Genomic DNA, 24,617 nt, shown 5'->3' on the forward strand with positions numbered 1-24,617 from the left:
CCGCCCTCAGCCCCGCCTCTGCCCCATCACTCGGATCTTCCCCCCGCTCCTCCCTTCCTTCCTCATCTCCACTCCATCTCCGGTCCCGCTCCTCGGTCGGCCCGCACCTCGCCTCGGCCCTCCCACCTGCCGTCTCCGGGCCCCCAGGTCCCGCTTCCCTTCACCCACGTGCTCGCCCCGCCTCCCTGGCCCCGCCCCGCATAGACCACGCCCCTTCGGGTCACGGGGTCGACGGACGCGCAGCGGCCGCAGCGGTCCCGCCAGTCACGTGATCACGTGACGCGCTCCAACATGGCGACGCCGTGGGGCCGCGGCGTCGCTTCCTGACGGGGCGGCGCGCACGGACGCGGCCGATGCCGGCCAGGACGCCGGGCCCGTAACCTCGCTGGTCCGCTCGCTCGCGCCGCCCGCCCGCGGGGCTGCCAGCCCCCGCCGGGCCGGGGCCATGCAGGAGAGCCAGACCAAGAGCATGTTCGTGTCCCGGGCCCTGGAGAAGATCCTAGCCGACAAGGAGGTGAAGCGGCCCCAGCACTCCCAGCTGCGCAGGGCCTGCCAGGTGGCGCTCGGTGGGTGAGCCGCCCCGGCCCGGCCCCGCGCCGGCCGTTACCAGCCCGGCCTCCTGGCCTCCGCTTCCCCCACCCCCACCCCAAATCCCACTCTCCCGGCCTCCTCCCCTGGTGCCCCCCGGGGGAACGGATGCCCGGGCTGCGCGGGACTGGCCCAAGGTCACCTAGCAAGTTGGTGACAGCTAGGGCTGGTTCTTCAGCCTCCATGCTCAGGGCTTTTGCCACGACTCTTGGCGTTGTGTTTCCTGGTTCTTGGCCTCACCACCTCCAAGTCCTCAGAAGCAGTTGTCCTTGCCCTAAGTTTTTCCTTTACCTGGGCTCTGCTGTTTGGGATTCCCCCACGAGAGCAGAACAGGTGGGAAGAGCGTCCCAGTTGGGAAGCCCCTGAGACTTGCTTTGGAAGTGCCCAGTTGGAGAATGTTTTCCCCTTATTTGCCGCTTAGCTCTTTCCCTCAGGAAGGTGTGTGGATGGTGATGTGTCACAGTAGTGCAAGACATCTGCTTATTCTGGGCAGTCTCCTAAAACATAGGGTCTATAGAGCAAAGACACTTGTCGGAAATTCACTGCTGTATTCCTTGCACCTGCAACAGTGTCTGACACACAGTAGGTGCTCGATAAATATTTGCTGGTTGAATGGACCTGCAGACTATGGAAAGGGAAAAAGAAATCTAATTTATAATTAGTTAAAAGATCTATAGTTGACACTAGCATTGGTCTCCCTTTTATTTATCAAATGCCCACTGTGTGCCAGGCACTGTGGCAGGCACTTAGGATTCAGTGGGGAACAAGACAAAGTCCTTGCTCTTGTGGAGTTATACTCTTAACAGAGCAGTCAAAATAAGTTAATAAGATAAATGAGACATTCTTAAATGCTAATAAGTGCTACAGTGAAAGTAAAAGAGCAAGAAGTGTTTTAAAAGGGTCTGAGGATTGCTTTAGATAGGATACTCATGAAAGTAATTTTTTTCAGAGGACATGACATTTGAGCTGAATATTGAAAGGCAAGAAGAATCCACTATGTGAAGTTTCAGGAGAAAGAGTTCTGGGTGCAGAGGATCAATACATTTGATCAGAGCTGCCTTCAAATGAATTCACCACCCTAATGCCTTTGGTTTGGAATCTGTAAAGAGTCTTGTTTTTCCTAACAAATTGAGTAAATGGAAAGGTTGATTTTCTGTCAGAGTTTGAGATTGCCATCATGTTTCTTCTTTCATTTGGTAAAGAACACAGTTCTCTAGGGCCTGGAGATTGGCTTGTGAACTTTGCAACAACTCTGGGAAGAAGTCCCCAGCTTTCATCAGAAGGATCTAAGACTCCCTCAAGGATCAAAACCGATTGATGTGGAGGTCATTGTTGCTTAGATAATCCGAATAGAGTTGCTGGTCTCATGAAATTTATGATCAGTGGAAGGAATTTACTAAGACTTTTAAAGCTTTTCTGTTTCCAGCTGGGCACAGGAACTCAGTTTTGAGGCCAGCCTGAGCAAGACCCTGTCTCCAATAAAAAGGGCTGGGGATATAGCTCAGTGGTAAAGTGTCCCTGACTTCAATCCCCAGTACTTGGGGTGGCGGTGGGGCTTTACTGTTCCAATAACTAAGGCTAACTGTTGGATATTATTTTATCAGGTATCAAGAATGTAGGATGAGCATGACAGAGCATGTGTTTCTTAGGTGGAGGTCTGGTATTTATGATTCCACAATGAATTTGCCTGGACTCTATCCTTTCAACATCACTTTAAGAGTGATGTGAACATTTCAAAATAGTTACTTGGCAGAAAAAATTTCATTTCTCCTTCAGATATCTTCTTAACATAAAATTTCCACAAAACTGTATGTCACATTTCGGAACCTACTTACAAAATTGTCTTGCAGACCTTAAAGGGCCATAACATTGAGAGTTTATTAGATATTTTTGGATCGTAGTTTTTTTGTTCAGAAATTTAGATTTTCTCCACAAAAATGGTAGATGCATGTTTTAAGTACTAAATTATAGGAAATGGCCTAGATGGAAGTAATCTGGCTACAGGTTATAGGACTAGCAAATTGGAGTGGAGGCTTGTCCTTAACCGCTAATGATCACAAGCCAGCACTCCACTGGGGAAGAGGAACGTCACAGGGAATCTGTACATAGTGTTGATTTAAGGTGGTCATTTAACAGAGTAATCACATGTCACTGCTGTTGACAGAAATGACCGCCGTAGGGACTGGGGATGTGGCTCAGTGTAGAGTGCTTGCCTGGCATGCAGTGTGAGGCTGTGGGTTTAATCCCCAGCATTGGGAAAAAAAAGAGGAAGGGGAGAGAGAAAAAAAAATGACTGCCTGAGAAACAATGGAAAATATCAGAGTACCTGGTGATATTTCACTTGATTTCTTTTCCTTTATGTATATGTGTGTGTGTGTGTGTGTGTGTGTGTGTGTGTATGTGTATATGTGTGTGTGGGGGGGTGTATAATGTATATAAATTTTAAAAACATCGATGAACCTTTATTTATTTATATGCGGTACTGAGAATTGAACTCAGTGCCTCACACTTGCTAGGCAAGTGCTCTACCACTGAGCCACAGCCCCAGTCCTCACTTGATTTCTTGAGGCCCAGTCTTGTATCCAGTAGTCCCATTTAAGAGAAGAAATTTGGAAAAATAGCTAAAGTAAGCCAATTTGTAAAACATGTTGTGATGTGGTTAGTATTTTGGACTTATTTGTATATTGCCTTAATTTTGATTAGAGGAACTGAAGGTGACCACTTGGGGTTGAAAGGCTCGGATGATAGAGAGTATTTCACAGGAAACGTTTTTTTCTGTTAGATTTCACAGAAAACGGTTCCTCAGAATCAGGGAGGGGATCAGGGCGGCAGGGGCCAGATCCTGGGATGTTAGAGGATAGGAGCTTGGCCTCTGGGACTCAGGTTAATCCCCTGCCTTCCACTTGCGTGTTTAGGATCGTGGGCAGGTTGCCTAATCTCAGACCTTCCTCACAGGGTTACTGTAAAGATTAAGTTCATTAATATACAAAGAACTTGGTGTGTATTAGACACTTAGTAGAGGCTGCTGCGATGATTATTTTAAGCTGTGACAAAACACAGAAAGTACAAGTGCTCTGACTTGGTGTTCTTAACTTCAGTTGTTCTTTTGGAATGACCTATTCCTGTGTTTGGTTTGTAGATGTGGTAAATAAGAAGGTAATTACATGACCAAAGGGCCATGTTTCCTGTAGTGTGAACTTGCTGAGCTCAGTGGGCACAGGAGCTGTTCCTTGTAAAAGCACTGATAATCAAGACGAAACAGGTCTGCAGCAATCTCAGGGATTCATCTGGTCTAAATACCAAGTGTACAGATAGGTACTGTCCAGGTAGGGGACATGGCTTTCTACCTTTATCAGAAGAGATCAGGAGAACCTGGGAAAGTGTTCATCGCCCCCTGGGCATTGATGTGCCTCACCTTGATATATCTTAATGGTCTTCAAACTTTGAGCCTTCTTTTGGGGATGATAATTACATTCTTAAAATCTCCCTTTTATAATTGTCTTATTTAAGACCCCTTTTTTTCCCCCTGTGATGTCTCTTTAAATTATATGTCTGCTCTTAATATGGAATTTGGAAGCTTGACAAAAAAAAATCTTAAGTGTTTTTAAATTCAATATAGAAAAATTTGTCCACTGTTTAACTGAATTGGGCCAGGAGCGGTGGCACATGCCTGTAATCCTAGCACATTGGGAGGCTGAGATAGGAGGAATGCTAGTTCCAGGCCAGGCTCAGCAACTAAGTGAGACCTTGCCTTCAAAGCAGGGCCAGGAGTGGTGGTGCGAGTCTGTAATCCCAGTGGCTCCGCGGAGGCTGAGGCAGGAGGATTGTGAGTTCAAAGCCAGCCTCAGCAACAGTGAGGTGCTAAACAACTGCATGAGACCCAGATGAATCACTGAGATTCCTGCAGACCTGTTTCATCCTGATTATCACTGCTTTTACAAAAAAGAGCTGGGGATGGGGCTCAGGAGTTGAATGCCTCTGAGTTCAATCTGCAGCACCCACCCCCGTTGCCCCCCCAAAATTAAAAGCAGGGTCAGGAGGGTGGGGGTTGGGACTGCAGCTCCGTGATGTAGCACCACTGGGTTCAATCCCCATTACTGCAGGAAAATAAAATTTAGTTGAATCATGCTAACAATCCACTTTTCGTGTGTGTGTGGTTAGAGATATAGTAGATATAGTGTCTTGTTACGTAATTAACATGCCTGAAGTGTTAAGGGCGCGAGCAGTACAGATGTGTATATTTCGTATGTTCATGTGGAATCAGGTGACTTTCTAATGGCAGTTGTATCTGTGACATAGTTCCAGGCACAGTGCCACTTGCTTTAGTTAAGTTCTTCTTATCATTATCCCCATCGGGTCCCTGAGAAGTGAAGTGAGTGGGCTGGGGTGACAGCGCAGTCCATGACCCTCCCCTTCCTACCTCTCGCGGGTGAAATGCTCAGTGAGCCTTTGACAGCTGCCGTCAGGCTGCCGTGTGGCTTCAGCTAGAGACCATGTTTACTGAAGCTGAATTTTGAGATATATTTGAAAGCCTCTTCTCAAAAAGATCACAGCTTTTTGCTGCATATGTCCTCCGTTTACTTTAATTTGGGAACTGAGAAGAAAGAAATGAGGCTGCAGAACTGGCTTCACAGAGCTGCATTCCACTTGAGTTTTCTGATTTTGGCAGGTCGGCAGCGGCAGGCAGCTTCCTCTCCTTCACTGGGATTCTGTCTGTCTGGGGTGCGTCCCCCAGCGGGAACCCAGGCTCCGGTGTAACTTGACCACATCACATGGCCAGGTGGGGAGCCGCGGCCGCTGCATGTCAGTGTCTGCCTGCCTGAGGTCTGGTCTGAGGCCCGTTGCTCTGTTGACATTCAGGGTTTAGAGATGGGGTCCTGTTGGCTTCCCTTGAGCTGTCTTGGTGGCCTTGCGGTTTCAAGGGCAGCCTGGCGCAGGCTGAGGCGGGAGCGGGAGGTGAGGAAATGGTGAGCGCAGGCAGCTCTTTCCAGGTTCATCTGTGTTGTGACGGGGAGGGACACGTTTGTTTAAAGGTAAAAAAAACTTTAGCCTGTGTGAGGTACTGGGTCCGATCCCTAGCACCACGTAAAATCAGTGAAGGCTGCAGTCCACCTAAGCCACACACACACACACACACACACACACACACACACACACAGGCTAGCTGTCACTGAGAAGAGCTGGTTATGGAGCGTGTCATGCACCTGCGTTGTGTAGTGAGGTGCTTCCAAATTCAGCATGGAGGGCTGGGGCTGGGGCTCAGCGTAGAGTGCTCGCCTAGCACATGCGAGGCCCTGGGTTCGATCCTCAGCACCACATAAAAATAAATAAATAAAATAAAGGTGTTGTGTCCATCTACAACTAAAAAATAAATAATAAAAAAAATTTCAGCGTCTAGGGCTGGGTGTAGGGCAGCAGGTGCCTGCACCCCCAGGCCCTGCGTTCCGTCCCAGAACCACACACGTTATTTACACATCCACTCTATGTGACAGATCGCTTTCTTCTCCATATATTACTTTTGTTGTTGTTCTATTTTGTTGTGTTCAAAAGAACTAATTCCTATCTCCAGAGCACGCACACACATCCCTCTTAAAATGAGGAAGAACCTTAAGTGTAAAATTTAAAAATTATAAAAAATGTCTGTAAATTGACATATCAAAAAAAAGGTTTTAAATTTAAATACTGTTCATAATAAAGCGTTTAATTTTAGCGAGTTCTGGTGTTTTGATGAGACATTTGTCTACAAGTGCTGACCTCATAAAAGTTTTGAGAAGTAACAGGGCTGATGACCCTGGTGTGAAAAGCTTTATGATGATTCTTTGGGAAATGTCATCTGTCTAGAAGCAGCACCTAAAGAATGGCTCGTCAGGGCTGGGGATGTGGCTCAAGCGGTAGCGCGCTCGCCTGGCATGCGTGCAGCCCGGGTTCGATCCTCAGCACCACATACCAACAAAGATGTTGTGTCTGCCGAGAACTAAAAAAAATAATAATAAATATTTAAAAAAATTCTCTCTCTCTCTCGCTCTCTCTCCCCCTCTCCCTCTCACTCTCTCTTTAAAAAAAAAAAAGGCTCGTCATTGATTATTGAAAAATAGTATTGATGGGTTGCTGGGGAATTTATTGGGAATCAAGTTTGGAGCCTCACCCTTGGTGGGTCTGTAACTGGGCTGCGAACTTAGCTTCTCTGAGCCTCAGTTCCTTGAGACCGTAAAGCTGGGCTGTCTGTATCACAGGATTGTCACGAATGGGTGCAGAGAAGGACTGGCCAGACCTGCACCTCAGTGGCTGCTGAGTAACATTTAGAGGCCTTGGTTACTTTCCTTACAGGGGAAGGAGTGGAGGGCGCGGCCTCTCTGCCTCCATGTAGGAGTTGGCTTATGGCTTTTTGAGGCCCTCGTGCAGCTGGGAGTTGGATGAAGGAATGGAGAGCCCTGCCTGCACCTGTCAGTCTCGGGGGAGACTCTGAAGCAGAGCTGGGGAGAACAGCAAGCCCTTCTGTGTGGAAGAGAGTGAGCTTGTGCAAACGTGCACTCGATCACAAGGACACGGAGCCTCTGTGTGAATAGCTCAGAGCTGTGTGTGTTCTCACCCTGTCCGGCTCGCGGCTGCCAAGAAATTACTTACTTTTTCAGTGAAGTTATCTTGGAAAATAGGTTTATGTTTGCTGATTCATTCCTGTAATCTTCCTGAAAGAGGCTTGCTTTGGTTTACTGTCTTGGTTGCAAATAAGCTTTTTAGCTTGATATTTTAATAGGTTTACAGTTTTGTGGGGGGAGCAGCCTTCTTTTGCTGGGACATGAGTTTCCCCTCAGTCCTGGGAGCGGTTGGCGTGCTGCTGCTTGTTGATCTGTAGTCCTTGTCCCTGACTGCACAGGCCCACCCTCACCCTGAAGGTTGGAGTGTCACTCCCGGTGACAGGGGCACAGAACCGACAGCCCTGTTCTGATGGAGTTGCCATCTGCTGGGGGAGTCGGGTGTTGTTGAAGTGCCCGTAGCTCTGCGTCACCTCTCCACTTGACAGGTCCTGGGAGAGAAACCTGGTCCTGCAAGGGCCTTGGAAAGGAGGTTGTGAGATGACTGATGAGGAAGATGGGAATAGGTTGGAGGAGAGGTATTTCAGCCAAGGGAACATCCTGAGCAGGACCCCTGTGGCAGGAGGACTAAAAGAGGCCACCGTGTGGTCAGAAGGGACATGGGGGAGCGCTAGGAGGTCCCCGGGGAGAGGTAGGCTGAGCCCTTCCATGCAGAGCCCTTGAGGTCATCGTGGGGAGTTTGAATTTTGGGGTCAGAAGCAGCGGGTGATGCTGACGGGTTTGAAATGGGGAAGGTGACAGGGTGGCTGGGTTTGTGTTTTGAAAAGATCACTTAGGCCGCCGTGTCCGGAGCTAAATCTCAACTCCGGAGAGAGTTGGGGGACAGCCGACAGGAGTGTCCGGCTGCCCACTGCGGGACGCATGTTCTGGAGGTGGCAGTGGCGAGAGAGCCAGGCAAGGAGGCCATCTGGGTCGGGGTTTGGAGCTGCCTGTGAGGGTCCAGGTGGGCGTGTGGGCGGGAAGTGGCCGGATCCCTGAGCCTGATGTGCGCGGAGGCCTGGGCTGGGATGGAGGAGGGCTAGTGGCGGTAGAGGGCCCCAGGCCCTGGCTGACGGAGGAGGCGGCTGAGCGCAGAGCAGAGAGCAGAGTGCGGAGGAGTGTGGAGGCGCACAGAGCCAGCGAGGTCCCACACTGCAGGCTCAAGTCACACGTGTAGGTCACTGGTGGCTGTCGCTCAAGCTGTTTGGTGGCGAGAGGCAGTTGAAAGGCAGACCCCGGTGGGCTGGGGTGCAGGCAGCCTCATCCCACTCAGCAGCCCATGGGGGAGAGGTGAGGCTCAGGGGTCTCTGTTTTGTCTGTCTTGTTTTGAAAGGTAGAAGACACTTGGACTGGTTTAAATGTCACTTGAAAGGAGCCCGTTGAGGGAGAGAGGTCAAATAATGCAGGAAAGAGGAAGGATTGACTCGTGTCTTTAACAGGTATGAGTGGCGGCTCTTCAGGGCCAGAGGATCCCAGGGACTTGGGACCCAGCAGAGGTGGGGGGCTTGTGGATTTGGGCTGAAGGCAGATGGTAAGTTAGCTGGCACGCAGTAGGTCACCGTGATAAGTGCTCTGGAGAAAGATCAGAAACTAACAGTGAAATGAAAAGCAGAGGTGTCCAGGAGACAGAGCGCCGGGAGGGGAGAGGTGGCGGTTTACAGAGGTCAGGAAGGCCTCTGAAGGGTGACACTGAGCCCTGAACTGAAAGGGGTCAGACTTGGGGATCTTGGGGAGGGAGGGTGCCCCAGGTGAACCCTGAGGCCAGAGGAAGGGGCTGCTGACAGGGCTGGATTCGGTGGTGAGACGGGGAGTGTGGGGTGTCGGCAGGGAGTGATATATTCTCATTTCCCTCTCGGGGGAATCCCTCCGGCTGCTGTGGGGTGGCCTGAGGCAGGGAAGAGGGGGACAGCGAGACACTTGAGGCTGTTGTCATGGTCCAGGTGGGTGGGCCAGGTGGTGGCCTAATGGTGAGCGGTGTCAGATTGTGCGTAGTCCAGAGAGCAGGGAGTTCCAAGACCGGGGACTGTGGAGGTGGAGGGTGGACGCAGCTCTCGGAGCAGGTGAGAGCAGAGGGTGCTCCAGAGTAGGCGACTTCTAGGTCTGTGAACAGGAAGTTGAGGGAGTCCCCTGGAGGCAGCCTCTGACCTTCTGAGGGACACAGGAGGCTGTGCCATGGATTGTGAGGAAGGAGCCGGGGAGGTGACAGGAGGGGGGCTGTGAGGAGAGAAACATCCCTAGTTGGTACCCACAGTTGGCAGTGACAGCCTCAGGGGTGGCCAGGCTGCCTGCCACCTCTGCTCGGGTGGAGACAGGTCACAGGAGGATAGTAGTACATTCAGAGTTTGGGATTTTGCCAGAAGTTAAGACCAAAGGTCAGAGAGGCCCGGCTATTGATCCTGTCATCCTGACAGCAGTCCTGCCGACGGCCGCCCCGGCAAGCGCAGGGAGAGGCGAGGCGTGCTGGCCGGGGCGAGGTTTCACACCAAAGAAACGTCCGGCTGTGAGCATGTGAGAGGGTCTGTGTGAAGGCAGGGAGGTCGTGGGCAGAGGACAGGAGGGAGCTGGGAGACCCAGCTCAGCTGCACATGGGGACCAGATTCAGGGTGTGGCCGGCCCCATAGACTGGCTTGGGGTGGAGGAGGATGTGGAGGAGGGAGAGTTGAAGGACCCCTCCGCTCTGCAGAGCAGGGAGAGGTGTGGCTGTCAGATGTTTGAAGGGACACTCTGTAGTGTTGGGGGCACTGGCCCTTCTGGATGGTTGGGCAGGGTCGGGTGGGAGGATGGTGATGTCATCGTTGGGAGTGGAAGGGACAGAGTGAGCTGCTGAGGAGAGTGTGGGGGGTTCCTGTAGGTGATGGTGACGCTCAGGATGGTTTCTTGAGAAGCCTGTGGCTTTCCAGCTGCAGCCATCTGGCCCCAGCCAGCCAGTTCCCTCTCCTCCCTGCAGCCTGCTCCTTTATTGCTGCTGACTGCCCGGGTGGCAGCTGGGAGAGCAGCTCCTGCTAAGATGTGCAGCCGTGAAGTGCGGCAGGTGGCCCGCCAGCTGCTCCTCTCCACTCCTGCAGGGTGCGGCTCTGCCTGCTGGCCTGGGGTGCCTGGCGGCTGGTGCCTTAACTTCTCTGTGCTCACTTTCCTCATCTGTGCCATGGTGGGGGTGTGACGGATGATGGCCATCTTCTCGCCACCCTGGGTCGCAGTGAGGACGGGCTGAGCCCTGGGCCAGTCACAAGTGACAGCGGTGCTGGTGATGGCGGTTCCTCTCGTTTTCCTTCCTCCCTCAGCTGGCTCCGTGATGGCCTAGAGGTTTTGCCCTCGCTGACTCCTGTCTGGAGGCCACCGGTGGGTGGCAGCCCGGGCCCTGCTTGTTCTGACAAGGCTTCTCTCCGGCTGTCGGCAGATCCCCGTATGGTCTCTGCACCATGCGGGCTGCTGTTTGCCATTCCATCATCTTTAGAGTAGGAAGTTGAGGTTCGCACCCCCTCCTCGGGCTCATCTCCACTCTCCTTTTAGCGGGAAAGCATTGTGTTACCAACATATCGGGAGCCTGCTAGTGGGGCTCTTTGATCATTCCCAGCCTGTCAACATGGTTCCCGCATTGGCTTCAGACTGGCGCTTCTCTGCCTGCACAGCTCACCCTGGGCCAGCCCTCCTTCCTGCTGCCTGGGCGATTAGCAGGTGCTCCTTGATGGCTTCCTGCTCTTGTCCTGGCCCTCTCCTCTCCACACAGCAGCAGCCAGAGCGAGCTGTTCAGGGTAGGTGGGCTCAGCGCTCCCTCGAGGCCCTCTGGGGCTCCTCCCTTGCTTTATACAAAGGTGCTGGAACACCCAGACCTCTGCTGTGTCCGTGGAGAGGATTTTAGAGATTTTTTTTTCTTCAAATAATTTAAAAGTGCAACAATTCGATTCTTTGTGAATAGTTAAGGTAAAGTAAGAAAACAACAGAAAATCTGCAGCTGTGGTTTCCTGAACTCCCTGGTAGCTCCTGGGAGAGGGCTGTTCTCAGCAGTGGCCCTGTCCTGCCACTCTGCTAGTTGTCCTTGCTCATTCCCACTCAGAAGCCAGGTGAAGCTGGGATGTAGCCCCTGGGTGGGGGGGCCCTTCCCTAGCATGTGGGAGACCAGTGATTCCATCCCCAGCACGACAACTTTTTTAATAAAGAAAACGGCTACCCAGGGTGCACCTTTGCGTGGTCATGCCACAGCAGGCCAGAAAGGAGGATCAGGAGATTCCAAACCAAGGTGTCTGCAACTGGCCACCTTCCCTTCCGGCAGCTCTCATGGAGAGTGAACAGCACGGGCACTTTGAGCTGCAGGTAGTTGCGGCGCTCCTGGTTTGCACAAGTGATAGCAAAACCACAGATTTATATGGCTCTGCATTGTGGTTTACAAGGTAATTCTGTGTGCTTTTTTGAGAGTCAGAGACCCAAGAGGTTCTGAGCAAAGAATCTGAGTCTGGTTTTCTAGGCTCAAGTCCCAGCTCCACCTGGTAACCCCTCGGTCCTGTGTCTGTTTGGCCTTGGACTCTGGTCCTCTTGCTCCTTGGTTGTTCTTTGCCTGAGTGACATCTGGCTTGGTTGAACTTGATGCTTTGTCTTCAAAAGCCACTGTTATCCCCTGCAGTGCCTTTTGTGCATCCGTGAAGCACCTCTGCCAGGCTCTTCCCTGTCCCTTAAAACAAAGGTGATAAACTAGTAGGCTCAGGGCCAGGGCAGCCTGCAGACTGCTCTTGCTTGAGCCATAATATTCTTAAAAATGGGTGAAGTTGTTTTTAATCGCAAGCTTGAGTTTTCACCTAAAATCTGCATTATAACCATTGGAAGAATCAGAATGATGGGCCCCTCCTGACTGAGGGTCTCTGGGGGTGCCAGTAGCAGTCAGCTGGGGCTGAGGAGCGGCTGTACCCCTGCCCTGTTGGTCCAGGGACCCGCTTGCTGCAGTTCTCCTTGGTGTCTCCTTCCTGGCCCTCGTAGTCCTTTGAGCGAGTGACCTCTGCATGTGGTTTTCTTACACCCTTACATGGGTGGCAGGTAGCCATCCTGTGATGGCGTCATCAGGGTGGGTCGGCAGCAGCGGTCTTCCCAACAGAGGTGGTCTTAGAGCCCAAGAAAAGGAAGCTTGTCACCTCCAGAACCGTGTCGTGAAGCTGTTAGGGTAACTGACGACCATGTCCAGACCACAGGCTCTCAGGAGTCTGTGCAAGAGGCCGAGTGCCAGCCTTGGGTGTCCCTTCTCCCCTCACCTGTGTGCAGACACGTGGAGCCAGTCGACCGACCGACTGAGTGGACATGGGGGTGTTGCTCCAGAGGCACCAAGCCTTATTCTCCTGGAAACGAGATGGTCTCATCTGTGTTTCTCAATCATGACATTTTATTTCCTTAACTTTGTAGTTCTTGTAACCTCCATGATAAAGATTTTTTAGATTTATTTTAACTCATTAGAATAATATGGTTTAGCACAACACTGAACTGCACATTTTAAAATGGTTAAAACGGTACATTTTAGGTTATGTATATTTTACCACAATTGTTTTTAAAAGTGTATATGCTTATCATAGAAAATGTGAAAAAAGAAGGAAAAACCACCAAATACTACTTAGGTGACTTTCAGTGTTTTTGTTATTTTTTTTCTTGGGTCTGTTGCTATAGTACCATGATACTGTGTCAGCTGTCACTAATATATGTTATGCTGAGTGGGGAAGTCAGTTGGCAGGGACTACAGAGCCAAAAATGCCTGGGTTCAAATTATGGTTCCCCTATGGCTCAAGCGGTAGCGCGCTCGTCTGGCATGCGTGCGGCCCGGGTTCGATCCTCAGCACCACATACAAACAAAGATGTTGTGTCCGCCGAGAACTAAAAAATAAATATTAAAATTCTCTCTCTCTCTCTCCCTCTCTCTCACTGTCTCTCACTCTCTCTTTAAAAAAAAAAAATTATGGTTCCCCTCTTCTTAAAATAATTTTTTTTTTTAGTTGTAGATGGGCACAGTACCTTTACTTTATTTATTTTTATGTGGTGCTGGGGATCAAAGCCAGTGCCTCACACATGCCAGGCAAGTGCTCTACCACTGAGCTACATCCCCAGTCCTCCCTGCCTTTTTTTGAGACAGGGTCTTGCTAATTTGCCCAGGCTGGCCTTGAACTTGCAGTTCTCCTTCCTCAGCCTGCAAGTTGCTGGGTTACAGGTGTATGCCACCGCACTGGCTTCCAGATCTTAATGTAACAGAGGGCAAGTTACCCACTTGTCTTCTGCCTTGTTTTCTTCATCGAAACCATTGGTTCTCATCAGAGGGAGTTTTGCTCAGGGGACACTTGGCAGTGCTGGAGGCGTGTTTGGCATTGAAGACTGCAGGGAGGTGGGAGTTACTGGCATCCAGTGGGTGGAGGCCAGGGAAGCTGCTCAGCAACCTGCCATGCACAGGATGCCTTGTAGTAAAGAACTGGATGTCCCCAAAGGTCAGCAACGCCTAGGCTGAGAAACCCTGCCATAGTACGGTGGAGCCTCACAGGCTTGTTGTGAGCGTTAAGTGAGTTCAGCAAGTAGAGCAGGAAGCCCGGCGCCGACTGCCTGCCACGGGAGCCTTTGCTGTTCTCCTGTCCTCACGTCAGAACTTGAGTGTGTAAAGCCTCCTAGACAGGCTGGGGATGTGGCTCAAGCAATAGCGCGCTTGCCTGGCATGCGTGCGGCCCAGGTTCGATCCTCAGCACCACATACCAACAAAGATGTTGTGTCCACCAAGTACTAAAAAAAATAAATAAATATTTTTTTTAAAAAAGCCTCCTAGACATCCTCTTTTTTTTTTTTAAATTTATTTCTTAGTTGTACACAATACCTTTATTTTGTTTATTTATTTTTATGTGGTGCTGAGGATTGAATCAGGCCTGGCACGTGCTAGGCGAGTGCTCTACCTCTGAGCCCCAGCCCCGCCCCTAGCATCCTTCTTAATGGTTCTAAATACCAGTGGTGAAGCTGTCTTCTCCGTAAACGCAGCATGGCCCTAACGTGCTTTTCCTTCTTCCCACCAGATGAAATCAGAGCAGAAATAGAGAAGCAGAGGTAAGCAGCGCACTTCTCCTGGCTGGACCTGCAGCACAGGGGGTGGTAGCAGTGTGGCCATCCATTTCTAATCACAGGGACGACGTGCTGCTAGCACGGTCCTGGGCACCCAGCAGAGCTTTGTGTGTCTGAACCAGCGCTAGGTCAACAGGTGACCACCCGAGTACTTGGGTATGTGGAGGAAAGGTCAAGATAATGCCATCAGACCTTGTCCTGAGAGAAGAGCAGAGCCATTGTCTCTTGTTTGGTTGGCTTAAGCATAAGGACAGCTGGCCCTGTAAGTAGCCGCTCCTGATCTTCGTGGTAATGAAGCCAGTTAGTCACATTTTAGAAATGCAGCTCTGGCATATCTGCCGCCAGGCTTCAGTCTGGGTGCCCTGGATGCAGCTCGCTGTCAGAGATCTCTCTGTCCGCATGCGGCACTGGATTTTTTTTCCCTAAAGTCGCACGTGTTCAGCATTTAATTGGCTGGCCCCAAGATACAGCTAGCCGGACTTTTTAATTAAATAAACGGAAGCAAGTGGAGTGGGAAGTCCAAGTGAGGCGCAGGGACAGTGGGCTGCCCGTTCTCACCTCTCCGCCCCGCTCTCTCCCTAGGCTTGGCACCGCAGCACCACCAAAGGCGAGCTTCATCGAAGCCGACAAGTATTTCCTGCCCTTCGAGCTGGCTTGCCAGTCCAAGTCCCCCCGGGTGGTCAGCACGTCCCTTGACTGCTTGCAGGTACCACGTTTCAACTTGATGGTCTAAAGGGTCCCCTCCACCCACAGGTGATCCTTACCTGGAGCTGTGCTAGTGACGGCCCTGGTACTGGGGAGGCCTTGGGGGGGGAGGGGGAGAGGAGCAGCGCAGCTTATTCTCTGAGTCACAGGAAGGAGGGGAGGAGTGCGTGTGTGGAATGCCTGGCACAGGAAACCTGTTCTTTATTTGTATTTTTATTTTAGTTGTAGATGGACACAATACTTTTATCTACCTATTTATTTTTATGTGGTGCTGAGGATTGAACCCAGTGCCTCACACATGCGAGGCAAGCTCTCTGCCACTGAGCCACACCCCAGCCCAGGAAACCTCTTCTTGACGACGTTTATTCATAATATTGGGTAGAAACAGTTTGTAATATTGGTAGAAATAAGCGAATGCTGAACCTTTCCTCCTATGTCAGCTTCCTGCCATTCTTGAGGGAGTTGGTTAGTATATGACTTTATTCTTGGTGTGTTTCTGTTCATATGCACCTCATTTAAAATGCGTGGTTGATTTCTTGGTGTCACATTCACTGCCAGCAGCACTGCAGCACACACTTGAACAAAGCTTATCTAACTCTGATTTCTGTGCCAGGCACATCACTGCCTTCTTGCTCTTAAACCTGAGAAGGCTCTCCAGCACACACTCAGGGACCATCTTAAAGAGCAGAGAGGATAGGAGTGTGAAAGATGTGGCACCGCGTACGCAGCGATTGGGAGAACTGAAACAAGAAGGCCAGGTGTCGCCCTCTTCACGCAGCTGGAAGGCGAGCACCCAGCCAGTCCAGGTCTCCCTGCACTGCGCATGACCACGGGAGACACAAGTACTGACTTGGGGCTTCCAAATGTAGGGAGTAGGTGCATCTGAGATACAGAATCTGTAAGTAATGAGCACTGGCTGTATATAGAGCTGCAGGGAGCCTCATTACCCGCCACCCGTTACTGACGGAGAAGCAGGAGTAATGGAGTCAGGGCGCCATGTCCGGGGAGGTGTAGGGGTGAAAGACAGAAGCAGAACTGTGGCTCGTTTCTTTTCCTTGGTCCGCATTCTTGTATGTTTTGAAGACTTAGTCCTGAAGTTTCTGATTACCTTAAAGAATATTTATTCTGGACCTCAGTGGGCAACACACAACAATGAAAACCATTTTATTGAAGTCTTTCAAATATACTAAAGGGATTCACAGTTTACCAGTATTTTCTAGAACAAAAAGGGTGACTAGATTTTACATGACGATCACTTAGCGAGCTGCGTTACGTGGCACGTGCAGCTTCATGCAGAGTTGGAGAAGGAGCGCCTTCACTGATCGGTTATGTCTGCTGGGGCAGGACTGCAAAGTGGCAGTGGGCATGCCACAGTCTTGGCACCCCTTGTCCAATATTTACTCTATTAATCTCCCTTCTTTGGTATATATATTTGAGAATTGACAACAGTTTTTTCACAGAAGCAGCTTTTCCAAATGAAAAAACATTTTTCTCATTCAAGATAATTCTGTACAGATTGTCCTATGTGGAACATTTAATGAGCCAAGGATTCTTAAATGGCAGGCCAAGTCCTGCTTCTATCCTAAAGTAGTTGATGCCGTGAATGTTTCTGAGGAAATGTAGCATAGCTTTAATTTTAGTTGTTTCCCTGTGATAAGGTCTGGTTCGGGCTGGTGCTGACAGTCAGCAGCACTGAGGGCTGAGGTGATGGTTACAGCACATTGAGCTCCTGTCCTGCACCAGGCCCTAAGCGCGTCAAACTCTTTACTATTGTAATCTCCACAACAGCCCTCTGAGGTGTCCTCATTTTAGAATCAAGGGAACCAAGGCTTAGAGAACAAAGTTACCAACTCAGTCCAAGTTCCCATAGCAGGGGTGATGAGATTAGGTGGGTATCTAGGACTTTCTAACCCCACAGAACCCCCATGTATGGTGTTTGGGGTTTTTTGGGGGTGGGGGGACAGTGCTGGGGATTGAACCTAGAGGTACTCTACCATTGAGCTATGGCCCCAGCCCTTTTTTTTTAATGTTTTGAGACAAAGTCCAAGTTTGAGGCTAGCCTCTAATTTGTGATCCTCCTATTTCAGCCTCCCAAGTTGCTGGGATTACAGCACCTGGCCACATTCGTGTTCTGAACCAGGGGTTGTTAACTGCATTCCATAAGCCAAATCTGGTCTGCTGCCTGCTTTTGTAAATAAGATTTTATTGAAACACAGCTATCTTAGTTTGGGTACTGTAACATAATACCATAGACTGAGTGACTTAAACATCAGACATTTAATTTTCAGAGTTGTAGAGGCTGAGTGGTCCAAGATCAAGGTCTTAACTGATTTTGGTTCTTGTGAGGACTCTCAGTATTTCCTCATGTTCTAGAGAGCGTGCACGCATGCTAGCTCTCTGGTCTCTTCTTAGGGAACACTGATCCCATCAAGAGGACCTTACCCTAGTGACTTATCTAATTATCTCCCAAAGGCCTGACACTATCCCCTTGGGATTAGGACTTCATCCTGTGGATGGGCATGGGGCCTACGTTCAGTCCATAGCATCAGCTGTGTTCCTTCATTCATGTGTTACCTGTTGTTGCTCTCCACTACTGGAGCCCAGGTGAATGGTTGAAGGGACCTCGTGACCCACAGTCCAACAGTTAGCATGTGGTCTTTTTGTGCACGGGCAGGAGCATATGGTACTGGCAGCGGAACGCAGGACTTTGCCCATGCTAGGCAAGTGCTGTACCACTGGGCTACCCCCCCAGCCCTAGAATGTTGTCCTTTACAGAAAAAGACTGCTGATCCTTGCTATTAACTATCACCCTTTGGTTCTGGCCTTTGTAATAACAGGAATTGTTTGGTTTTGGAGCTTGGTGTGTATGTGTGTGTGGTGATTTCAAATGGACATGCTGATGTCCTGCCTGCCTTCAGCCGTTGCTGGTCTTGAGGCTGATGGTGCATGGTTCTCTATGTAAAATGCAGTTCTCTGGAATTTAATGGGCATACTGAGATTTCTTTGGTATATAAGATGCAAAATGTGTCATCCTTTTATGGTACTAGAAGGTGACTAGGTGCACTCTGGACTCTGAATGAAAAGTGCACTTCCCCTTGGCAGCTGTCTTGCTCAGCCTGTTGGACTGGAATTTCCCAGCGTACGGGAAGAAACCTCTGTCTTAGATATGGAAGGCTGGCGTTGAGGGCTGAAGACTGGTTTTGGCAGAGTTGACATCAGTTGCAGACACATCTGTGCTGTGTCTGGTTATTTGTTTAATGTGGAGAAGTGCTGAGGGCAGGTGCTTTGGGACCTGGTTTGCTGTGCGCATGGGTAGTCACGTCCTCTTTCCCACTGGGAGAGGCCTGGGGACTTCCCCCACTGCTAGCTTCTGTCAAGCCCTAAGAAGTGCCTGTCCCTTTCCTTCAGCACCTGGTCTGCTACACATTCCCCATGACCAGGGCTGGGTAAGGAGGGTTGTGGCCAGTCCTGCCTAAGCTGACGTTTTTCTGGTTATATGTTTCTTCAATTTAAAATTATGTACGTATATTACTGTTTGTACGTTATTAAACATTCAAAAACCGAACTTTTAAAAGGACAAGATAAATATCAGTTACAAATAGAATAATTTTTTTTCCTACACCAGTGATGGTTGTAGGGGACCGTTGGTTTGAGCTGTCCTATTCATTCCACAAAGGTTATCTTTTAGCTCTTATTGCTAGAATACTTTGGATTTTTAAATGCCCACTTAAAATGAATTTTTAGTTATATTGGTTGAATGTAACATCGATCTCTAAAAGTTTTTAGAACTTTACAGATAAGGCTGAAGTTCCTCAGGCCACCAGCCTTAAAACCAGTTGCTTACGTAGATGTGTGATTTTCTTTCATCTTTTTTCCTTTTTCTGTAAATACTATCACCTTTACAAATTTCCCTACAGCTTGCTTTTTACAGTGTTCCCTCCATGCCAGCACCTGCCTCTGTGAACCCCTTACACATGAGCCTCAATGGCCCCACTGTACCAAACTGACACTTGCTGATACCCATTGTATCAGCAAAAACGCAAAGACTAAGGCAAGAACATCGACCGTATGTCTGCAAATCACCCAGAGCCCTGCAAGTCCCAGTCAGTTCAGGATTTGGTGTGAGCCTCCCCGTCATACCCTGCCAAGAATGTAAACTATGAGAAACGGAGTCACGTCTGTATTACTTGCTGTTGTATCGCCAGTGCCTGGGACAGTGTCTGGCACAGAAAAGGATTAGATAGCAGAGCCAGAAAGACTCCCAGAATGCAGGCTCTCTGCTTTCTTGTGGTCCTGTCTCACTGTACAGGCAAGGGGTAAAATCATACTGAAAACCCTTTTCAGGTTGGAAGGTATTGCCCTTTGAGGAATCTGAGCAGGGCGAACCTGTCTAGTCCTTTTTTGTACTTTAATTAAGTATCCAGTACTACATCTCCATTTTTGCTTTGCAGCATCTGTATTTGGTTATAGGGAACTACTTTTTTTGCGGGGGGGTAGGGAGGTTGTACCAGGATTAAACTCAGGGGCACTCAACCACTGAGCCACATCCCCAGCCTTATTTTGCATTTTATTTAGAGACAGGGTCTCACTGAGTTGCTTAGCACATCGCTTTTGCTGAAGCTGGCTTTGAACTCGCGATCCTCCTGCCTTAGCCTCCTGAGTAGCTGGGATTACAGGTGTGCGCCACTGCACCTGGCAGGAATCTACTTTTCTTTTCTATTTTTGGTGCTTAGGATGGAACCCAGGGCCTGGTGCTTCCTAAGCTTGCAGACTACCATGAGCCACATACATCCTCAGCCCCTGGGAACCTGCTGTTCAACATTCACTTCTCAGGAGTCTATACATCATCCTTATATCACAGTGCTCACAAAAAAACTTGTTAGGAGGAAGAGCAGGCAGCTCAGAGACAGAACCCACGGACTCAGTTGGTAGAGTGCTCGCTTCTGCCTGCACAAGGCCCTGGCTTCAGTCCCCAGCACCAAAACAAAACAAAAGAAAACAAAAGAGACAGTACTCGACTCCCAAGCAGCCAGCCCTGTGTCTCAAGAAGCCTGCAGGTGAGCAGTGAGGTGGGGGCGACGGCTCTGCACCCCCAGGTAGGCCCAGGGTTGTCCCTGAGCGGCAGAGTGTGCAGACTGCTCCTTAATCACACAGTACAGCGCTGCTGTGTTTCGACTCGACCACTCTGAGTTTGGGTTTCTGCTTATTGAATGGCGGTGCTTTGTAGTTGGTGGTAGGGAGAAGCCATTGAGAAGTGACATCAGGCCTCTGCAGGGTGGCCCATTTTCCTCCCGTGGCAGTGGTGGCCCTATAGATGGCCTCAGTAGCTTGGGTCTACTTTGTGCAGGCAGAGGCAGGAGTGTGGCCAGCGACAGCCTGGAAGGATAAAGAACAGAGCAGGGGCTGGGGATGTGGCTCAAGCGGTAGCACGCTCGCCTGGCATGCGTGCGGCCCAGGTTTGATCCTCAGCACCACATACCAACAAAGATGTTGTGTCCGCCGAGAACTAAAAAATAAATATTAAAAAATTCTCCCTCTCTCTCTTAAAAAAAAAAAAAAAAAGAAGAACAGAGCAGCATTTTTAGGGCCTCGCTGGAAACATCGAGCACTTGAGAAGTCCCCTGTCCTTTATATGGCCAGCCATCGGAATAACCTTCGTAGTTGGAAGATCCTGGGCTTTACCCCAGAATTTCTAGTTCGTTAGGTCTGGCTGGGGTCCAGGAGTCTGTTTTTAATGAGCTCCCTCAGGTGATCCTGAATTTCACCTGGGCTTGTAAGTCACCCTGGCCTCTGGGGTTCCCTCAGCCCTCAGGTTCTCCATGCGGAAATCCAGGCTGTGGGTCGGGTGGTCTCTCCAGCCATGTGAGTGACACATCTTGTTTGATAATGTAGGTACAGAATATTGCCACTGTTCTTACTTTAATTTTTGGAATAGAGAATATACTGACATGATTCAATAGTCCCAGGAAATGAAAAGAAGTACCTTAGTCTTATCCCGGCCTCAGCTACTAGTTCTTTCTTTAAGCAAAACATGTCATCCTTAGTTTCTCAGATATCTTAACATTTAAATTAAAAAATACATAATATGTTTAACAGCTTTATTGAGATACAATTAGCAGAGGATTAACCCATTTAAGGTGTACAAGTCAGTGACTTTTAGTGTATCTACAGAGGTGTGCAGTCATCACCACAGTGTAACAGACTTTTTTTTCAAACATTTTTTTCAGGTGTAGTTGGACACAATCAATGCCTTTATTTTATTTACTTATTTTTATGTGGTGCTAAGGATCGAACCCAGTACCTCACATGTGTGAGGTGGGTGCTCTACCAATAAGCCCCAGCCCCAGCCCCAGCCCTAGACTTTTTTTTTTAAACCTCAAAAACCTCAGACTTACTAGCATTACTCCCACGTCCCTCTGGCCACCATCTGACCTGAGCTCTAGGTCGCTCTAATCCACTGCCTTTGGTAAGTGTGCTTTTTAATCCCTCAGTATTTTGCACAGATGATTGTGTGCCAAGGAGTATTCTGGCCTTGCTGCTGGCATTGAACAGTGTGTCACTGTCCCTGGATCTGCTGTCCAGACAGGAATGAAGGCCGCATGGCAGTGGTCTTGCCTGCCTGCTCGGACAGAGGCGTCTGTAGGAACCAGCAGGACGGGCAGTGCTCACTGCCTTTCTTTTGCTGTCGAGGGCAGCCTCAGCCCTGGCCAGGCAGAACTGTCTAATCTCTGTTTTTTCTGTGTTTAGAAACTGATCGCCTACGGGCACATCACTGGCAATGCCCCCGACAGTGGAGCCCCCGGGAAGCGGCTGATCGACAGGATTGTGGAGACCATTTGCAATTGTTTTCAGGGCCCTCAGACGGATGAAGGGGTTCAGTTACAAATAATTAAGGTATTTCCTGTTATCCTGTCTGGATTTTCAATTAGAGAGTTAGTCCCCTTTGGGAATTTGGGTTTCTAATTTACCATGTGTTAGTTGTCTCAGGTGGTGCTGAGCTGGAACAGAAAAATTTAAGCATCACTTAGATCTTTTGTCAGGTGTTAGCATTTCTTAGCATGGACTGAGACAAGGAGAGTATAACCAGGTGTGTTTCCAAAGTAAACATTCTGCTAATATAACTGTAAATTGCTTGTGAATTAAATGGGTTTGAAATCCTCTAGTCTTTCCCCATGAAATTCTGAGTTCCCGGACTGCCACTTGTCAGCAGATCTTCATCAAGACTCATGTCACCTACTAGTCTTCTCCTGGTTCCCCGTTCTGCTTCTCTGTTCTGTGTCTGCTGCCAGGAGTGGCTTGGCATGGGATGGTGCCAACTGCTTCTCAGGAAATGGGCACAGGATGGGCGTGGCCAGCCTTCCAGGGCTTAGGTCCCGGATGCTGTGGCTTTGTGACAAGTATCTGTGTCAGCCACAATTTTCTTAAAGTCCTCTTGAAACCCATCGGGAATGGGGAGGCCAGCTGTCTACTGAGACGTATGATTTGGGATTGGTGTGGGTGAGATCAAGTGTCTGTAATCTTTACTCTGTGTTTTCCAGTTGTTCAGTCAACATTAACATTCAGAAGTTTGGCTTTTTAGAAAGTAAACCAGTAGAAGCCTACTTCAGAAAATTTGGATTTTATGGAGTTAGTAATTGCTTTTAAACTCTTCACAATAATAGAAAGTTGGCTCTTGGCAATAATCATCCAATAGTTTGCAGAGCCATCTTAGAACTAAAAAACAAAACAAGCCAAGCAAATAAGAAAAACTAAAGCCAACAGCATGGTACTGGTACCAAAACAGGTGGGTAGACCAATGGTACAGAATAGAGGACACAGAGACCAATCTACAAAATTACAACTACCTTATATTAGACAAAGGTGCCAACAGCATGCAATGGAGAAAGGAGAGCATCTTTAACAAATGGTGCTGGGAGAACTGGAAATCCATGTGCTCAAAATGAATCTGAATCCCTTTCTCTCACCATGCACAAAAGTTAACTCAAAATGGATCAAGGAGCTAGGAATCAAACCAGAAACTCTGCATCTAATAGAAGAAAAAGTTGACCCTAATCTCCATCTCGTGGGGTCGCGCTCCAAATTCCTTAATAGGACACCTGTAGCACAAGAGTTAAAATCAAGAATCAACAAATGGGACGTATTCAAACTAAAAAGTTTTTTTCTCAGCAAGAGAAACAATAAGAGAGGTAAATAGGGAGCCTATATCCTGGGAACAAATCTTTACTCCTCAAACTTCAGATAGAGCCCTAATATCCAGAGTATACAAAGAACTCAAAAAATTAGACAATAAGATAATAAATAACCCAATCAACAAATGGGCCAAGGATCTGAACAGACACTTCTCAGAGGAGGATATACAATCAGTCAACAAATACACGAAAAAATGCTTACCACTCTAGCAATCAGAGAAATGCAAATCAAAACCACTCTAAGATACCATCTCACTCCAGTAAGAATGGCAGCCACTATGAAGTCAAACAACAATAAGTGCTGGCGAGGATGTGGGGAAAAGGGTACACTTGTACATTGCTGGTGGGACTGCAAATTGGTTCAGTCAATTTGGAAAGCAGTTTGGAGATTCCTGGGAAAGCTGGGAATGGAACCACCATTTGACCCAGCTATTCCCCTTCTCGGACTATACCCAAAAGACCTTAAAAGAGCATACAACAGGGACACAGCTACATCAATGTTCATAGCAGCACAATTCACAATAGCTAGACTGTGGAACCAACCCAGATGCCCTTCAACAGATGAATGGATAAAAAAATGTGGCATTTATACACAATGGAATATTACTCAGCACTAAAAAATAACAAAATCATGACATTTGTAGGGAAATGGATGGCATTAGAGCAGATTATGCTAAGTGAAGCTAGCCAATCCCTAAAATACAAATGCAGAATGTCTTCTTTGATATAAGGGGGGTGACTCAAAACAGCAGGGAGGAAGAGCATGAGAAGAAGATTACCATTAAATAGGGACGAGAGGTGCGTGGGAATGGGAGAGAGAAGGGGAATTGCACGGAAGATGGTAGGAGACCCTCATTATTATGCAAAATTACATATAAGATGGTGTGAGGGGGAAGAAAAAAAAAGAGAGAAATGTAATCTTTAGGTTTTCCAGTTGTTCAGTCAACTGGGTAGAAAGAGGGGATGGGAGGGGAGGGGAGGGGAGGGGAGGGGGGATAGGAAGGGTACTAGAATACAATAGACACTAGTATGGCCCTATGTATAAACGTGGCTGTATAACCAATGTGATCCTGCAATCTGTACACGTGGAAAAATAAGATTACGTACCCCAGTTAAATCAAATGTATGATATATCAAGATCATTGTAATGTTTTGAGCAACTAATAAAAAAATTAAAAAAGAAAAACCAAAGCCAACTCTTCTAGAAAAGTCTGGCTGGGGGTTGGGGAAGGCACAGGGAGGTGGGTATTCATGAAGTTGATGGTTGGGGTCTACATTTCAGGCTCTTTTGACCGCGGTGACTTCCCCACACATTGAAATCCATGAGGGCACCATCCTGCAGACAGTGAGGACATGTTACAACATCTATTTGGCCAGCAAAAATCTCATCAATCAAACCACTGCCAAGGCCACGCTCACCCAGATGCTGAATGTCGTCTTCACCCGCATGGAGAACCAAGTGGTGAGTGGACTGCCGACCGCTAGGGCAGGGCACTGT

General features: G+C 48.8%; 1 protein-coding gene across 2 annotated transcripts in view; it reads left to right on the forward strand.

Annotated features, from left to right (window-relative positions):
• The first annotated feature begins 284 nt into the window (after positions 1-284).
• ARFGEF2 (ARF guanine nucleotide exchange factor 2) overlaps positions 285-24,617 on the forward strand; it is an 89,200-nt gene continuing 64,867 nt past the window's right edge. Inside the window, exons 1-5 of one of the 2 annotated variants that reach the window (XM_081289291.1) lie at positions 285-566; positions 14,180-14,210; positions 14,808-14,931; positions 21,678-21,824; positions 24,402-24,581. In XM_081289291.1, coding sequence (XP_081145417.1) covers positions 446-566; positions 14,180-14,210; positions 14,808-14,931; positions 21,678-21,824; positions 24,402-24,581 — 603 coding nt within the window. In that variant the 5' untranslated portion in view covers positions 285-445. The remainder of the gene's footprint in view (positions 567-14,179; positions 14,211-14,807; positions 14,932-21,677; positions 21,825-24,401; positions 24,582-24,617) is intronic. The other variant, XM_081289292.1, reaches the window with a different exon arrangement.

The sequence above is a fragment of the Spermophilus citellus genome, assembly GCF_964194105.1.
Source record: "Spermophilus citellus genome assembly, chromosome: 4".
In the NCBI taxonomy this organism is placed as follows: Eukaryota; Metazoa; Chordata; class Mammalia; order Rodentia; family Sciuridae; genus Spermophilus; species Spermophilus citellus.